This window comes from Aplysia californica, unplaced genomic scaffold (genome assembly GCF_000002075.1).
Source record: "Aplysia californica isolate F4 #8 unplaced genomic scaffold, AplCal3.0 scaffold00602, whole genome shotgun sequence".
NCBI classification, from domain to species: Eukaryota; Metazoa; Mollusca; class Gastropoda; order Aplysiida; family Aplysiidae; genus Aplysia; species Aplysia californica.
The window spans coordinates 484,515-490,156 of record NW_004797872.1 but is presented as its reverse complement, the minus strand read 5'-3'; the positions used below and the strand labels follow the sequence as shown (position 1 = coordinate 490,156).

Below are 5,642 nucleotides of genomic sequence, written 5' to 3'. Positions count from 1 at the left end.
ATGATCATTTTCCGTACCAAAAGTGATTTTGAGTAATATTGCAAAGCATCACCTAAAAGAATAATCAATGTGGGGTGTATACATGAAATAGCTTAGCAGGAACATTTTTGGCGGATCAGAGGCTCATTTGTAAGATGGCTACCACCTGCATTTGAAATTCACCTCTGCAAGATTCCTTCAAACTTTGGTGAGTACCTCCTAATCTGTTGCACTTACAATGTTTATGGTGAGTTGTAGGCTCTTGGATAGTCGAATGAGCCATAGGCCTATAAGTAGTGTATACACTATGTAGGGTAAGGCTTTGAGACACGGGATGCCTTAGTCACCCTGTTGTTCATTGATATGCCAGTACTGTATCTGGACTCATAAAGTGATATTTTGCGATTTTCATACATACAATTTGTATTTTTGTAGAAATGAATCTTCTCTTTCAACATATCAGGGTCTTATACGGGACATATAATTATATGCGTGTTTACTTTTAAGGATTGAAATCTAACAGACAATTTTTAGACGTGTAGTTTTTTTTAACTTGCATACAAAATAACAACCTATTTCCATTGAAAACACGTGAAATGTTAACTGCATCAAACACAAAAACAATTTTCAATATGCCCGTCGTCTCCATGGCAATGAAACTGTTTCTTAAGATCTATTACTTTGGGAGGTTTTGCTGTGAGTGTTTTACGGCGCTCACAACTGCATAAGGGCAAATGAGCGCGGGGACACATTCAACAGTTTCAGTTGGTTGGAAATTTTGAATTTTGCCCGGGTGACGGCAGAAGCCTAATCGTATCGATTTTTTACCACCAAGGGATCTTTAACATGCGCAACTTGCACACGGGACCTACTAGATTTTTCAGCCTTATCTGAAAATTCTGGGTGTAGATATTACAGGAGTGTGGCTGAAAGACAGTAGCAGTGTGAAGCTGCAGAAAGAGTCAAAAGCCGAGAGGAGAGGGGAAAGGAGGTGAGGCGGTGGGGGCAGAAAGTGAAGACGAAAGCGGACGACAACATTTTCCGTCGCTGCCCAGGTTTCGAACCCCGAACTTATTGAATGAGATCCGAACACCGTAGCATCTGGAACACAAGAGCCTCTTACTACTTTTTAAAAAAAGAATTCACACTATGCACACCGGTATGTGTGAAATGTGGTGACATTGGGTCCACAAATAAACGAGGTAACCAACAGCGCCCCCCCCCTCCCCTTTATGAAATGTCACCCTCAAAGTGTGTTTCGGGGGCTCTCGTGGCCTAGAGGTTAAAGTGTTCGCCTCTCGTTCAGTAGGTCCCGGGTTCGAATCCGGATAGCAACCGAACATTTTCTCCACTAAAACTTTCTTCCTTCCCATCTTTTCCTGCTGTCTTATTCAGGGTGCCCATTACGGATGGGATAGGCGGGTCGGGCTGATCGCCCGGCTCGTCGACTCAAAAACAAACGCGTTTGTTTTCAGGCGATCGGCCCGACCCGCTGTAATTGCCACCCAGTAAAACAATACTCTGTTGTTTGCTTTCGTCTCCACTTTCTGCCCCCACCCCTTCACCTCTTTCGCCCCCTCCTCTGGGCTCCTGGCTCTTTCGGCAGCCTTTCTCCTGATACTCCCTGGCTACTTCTTACTGCTGTCTTTCAGCCACACCCCTGATATTACGGTAGGAAAGAATACACCTAGCCTTCTCGTACAAGGGCGAAAATTCTCGGAGGTCCAATGTGCAAGGTGCGCACGTTAAAGATTCCTTGATGGTCCAAAATCAATAAGAGTATGCTTCGGCCGCCACCCGGACAAAATTCAAAATTCAACGTGTCCCGCGCGCTCATATGACCTTCTACAATTGCGAGCGCCGTAAAACACTTACCCAAGAAAAAGTGTGTTTCATCCTCTGGGTTTATCCGATGTAAAGTGATCTATGTCCGAGCAAAGGCTCACAAAAACAGTTGGGGTTGGTTTGTTTTGTTTTGGGGATGTTGTTTTTTGTGTGTTTTTTTTTGGGGGGGGTTGCTTGTTTTGTGTGTGTGTGGGGGGGGGGTGGACGTGTGTGTGTGTGTGTGTGTGTGTGTGTGTGTGTGTGTGTGTGTTTGTGCGTATTTGTGTATGATGTGGGTTTTTAGGGGCGGGGGGGGTGATTGAGGAGGGGTAGAGGGTGTAAATAAAGTACACTTCTTTCCTAATACATATATATTACAGTATTACATTCAAAACATCACTTAGAAGAATATATAGACAATATACACTCACCTTGAACTTTTTGTTCCCATTTGGCATTAGCGGAGGCTGAGGTCTTTTTCCCAACTTAAACATTTTGGGGACCTGGTTTTGGAAGAGAAAGTGAACGGAATTAATCATAAACGATGGTGGCCGCTGTGACCTATCATGTAGCCAACGTAATGGGGGCTTTTTAAATTTCTGTTTTAAGATTTGGAGTAACTAGTGCACTGTTTCTTTGTTCAATACATATATACGCTCGTACACACACACACACACACACACACACACACACACACACACACACACACACACACACACACACACACACACACACACACACACACACACACACACACACACACACGTTATGCCCAGCAAAGACTGTAAAAGATGGTCTTCCCTGAGGTCCATTCCTTGCATTATTATTCACACATTATAATTGAAGTGCACTCATCAATTTAGATTCTATGTAAAGTGTTGATGTGTTACACCAAATTATGTATTTGTCGAATCACATGTCATAATGTTTAGTTGTATGGGCCTGAGGCCTTTCAAATCAATAAATAATCTTGAGTCGAAAAAAAATCTTGGCTTTTAGATTAGGCCTATATTAGCCGTCCGACTTTTAGACCCGCAGGCTGAGACCACTTCGTGTATGGTGCTTTCGACCTCCACTACAGTCGAAACTTTTAGGCGATAGTTTTGACGTCTTTGGAATATATTTTAATACATAAATTTATGAATAATACACAATATCGTTTATTTATCACAAACATACACCATCCACACACCATTGCTGGTCGCCACTGCGCAGCGCGGAGTTTTTGTGTCTGGGTTATCTTGTGCTGTTCAAAGCCAACGACACGCCCCAGTGAACACACACCAAAACACTGTGTTATCGACATTCTATAGACTTCAACATAAGTTAAGGACCACCTTGACAGAGACAGACGGCCCTGATTATTTTTTTTAATCCGAAAAAAAAGACATCAAGGAATGTTTCAAAATTGTTTTGCTCTGAAAGTGTTACATGTAATGGGTTACAGTGCGTAGGCCTCTGCAAAGCTTCCTAAAGGGTCAAAACCACCACGTGCAGCACGGAAATCCTCGGGGAACTCTAGCCAAATTTGCTGTTATTTATCGACTTGTGTGCGAGCGAAATGCTCGCAGCTAAAGGGATTTGAAAACAACAACAACAACAACATCGACTTGTGTGCGACACCTCAGTTAAAATATTTGGTGCACGTCATAAACGGACGTATTGTCTCGAACTGTGTTCACTTTGGTGGCCATATAAGTCGCCGTTTGTGCAAAATTCAGTACGGCATCAACATGCCACCAAGACGAAAGCTGGGAGACTTTGCTCGTGCCAGAGCTATGGCATGGCTTCAGGATTGAGTTGGAGCCCGAGAAGATGCCAGCAGGCTTGCAATGTCACACTCTGTCATTGTCCGCTTGAGGCAGCGCCATCGAGCCACTGGATCAGTCCAAGAACGCCCACGTGCAGGTCGACCCAAGAAGACCCCTCAGAGTGTTTGCAAGTGGTCCTTAACTTAAATGTTGAAGTCTGTACTATGCTTGACGTTACTGTGAGACTGTATGTACTGTATTCAAAGATTCTCTTTTACCGTATTGGGAATTCCGCTTACTAAAAATTATCCGTGCAATATTGAACTTATAGAACAGACTACTGAACAGCGGACGCTCAAAAAATTAACGTGGGTGTTTTTACGCCCAAATTGACAAAATTTAGATAATTTATAAGGTAGGCTTCCAACCTGCCTGTCAGGGCCAACCTGGACTGAGACTACTGAGAGGGATACAATATCCCATATACTCGACAAAAAGTTCTTCCCACTAGGGATTCAAACTTTGGTCTCCTCCATGCGAACAACAACGTCGTGCATAGCTATACGTAGCCTACTACAAACGCCAAGGCAAACCAAATTCCGGTGAATTTTATAACTATAGGCCTACATAGCGATTGAAACCTACAAATTTCTTAAGCTCTAAATCATGAGAATCAAACTCCTTCATATTCTTGGCATGACCGTGACTTTTACATGACATGACATTACACCAAATATAATGATATTCGTTGGAGCGGGGGAGAGGGGGGGTCATTTAATTTGTAAACAGGTCAACGGACAGACGTAGGCTTACGACTTCAGATTTCTAAACTCCGTAATCCTTGCAATGAGTTATTTCATTGCTTGACTTCGAACAATGAAATGAAGCAAAGGTTATATATAAGCCTAGTCTACGATATTTCCTTCCTCAGAAAGGCCCCAAGATCTGGAAAGCTTTGCCAAGAACTTTAAGAGAGATCAAATGCTCTGATTCTTTCAAAGGTCAGCTGAAGTCAGTTTTGTTTTAAAATTAATAAGATGATATTAATTTTTTAAGTGGTTTTCTTTTGGCCAGAAGTCAGAACACAACGTCTTAGGTAACTTGTACATTGTATTGTATTGTAAAGCGCTCAGAGCCTGTGTTGAGCGCTATGTAAATCATGTCATTTTTTAAAATTAGTATTATTATTATTAAGCAAAAAAATGAACATTACAAAAGAGGTTGAAGAAAGGGGAGTAAAGGGTATGTAATTCGGGGGTAAGAGGGCGGGGGTAAAGCTGACACAGGGAAACAGGGGATCGAGGAAGAGGAAAGGGGGGGGGGGGCTGAAAAACCGAGAAAATAACCAATTGGGTGGCAGAGAAATCATTTTTATGATAAAACAATCTACAAACAAATTGTAATATGAGACGTAACGGAATTCCAAGACTGTTTATACTTACTGTGTTGAGATGACTTGGTGGACGCTAAAAAAAGAGAAATCTGGTACTTCAAAATTCGGAGTAGATCTAGATGAAAACATAAACGGTACACAGCAGTGAAGGGGAAGGTTTATATTGAGCTCTTCTAAACATGTAGATCTTGAATATCTAGGCCTAGTCTGCGATATTAGGTTCCAGAAAGCAAATCGTCCGCGCATTCTAATTCTTCAGTCCTGGGTCTCATTCTGGGCATGTTCGGGAATACCCTGCTTCTCGTCATTATCGGAAATTCTCAAGAAATTGTCATAAGATATTATAACTATTTTTATTATGGTTTATGCACGCCGAAGCAGTTTCGTCGACGTCGATATACAATGTAGTTTCCACAGGTCAAGCCTTGACCGCCTTGACCATATTACTTGGCAGTACATTCGACACAAGTAGTTTATGACTTTCGACATCAAATAACTTCAGTTCATATATCGAAAAAATGTTTAAATGTGTGCACACCTTAACTAGACGGATCATTGATTTTATGAATAATGATCTATTTTTAGTAAACGATTTGGTTTGTTGGCAACCTAATTGAGCATTACCCTTGACGACCAGTGAATTAAGCACACGTGTAGGCCTACATACATTACACACACACACACACACACACACA

General features: G+C 42.0%; 1 protein-coding gene across 1 annotated transcript; it reads right to left on the bottom strand.

Annotated features, from left to right (window-relative positions):
• Positions 1-2,234: 2,234 nt before the first annotated feature.
• LOC106013000 (GTPase IMAP family member 7) lies at positions 2,235-5,398 on the bottom strand (the record flags this gene model as incomplete). Its single annotated transcript, XM_013087556.2, is given in 2 exon segments — positions 2,235-2,306; positions 4,997-5,398. A coding segment is annotated over 1 exon segment (63 nt), but the record flags the coding sequence as incomplete, so codon positions are not given.
• Between the last annotated feature and the right edge of the window lie 244 nt (positions 5,399-5,642).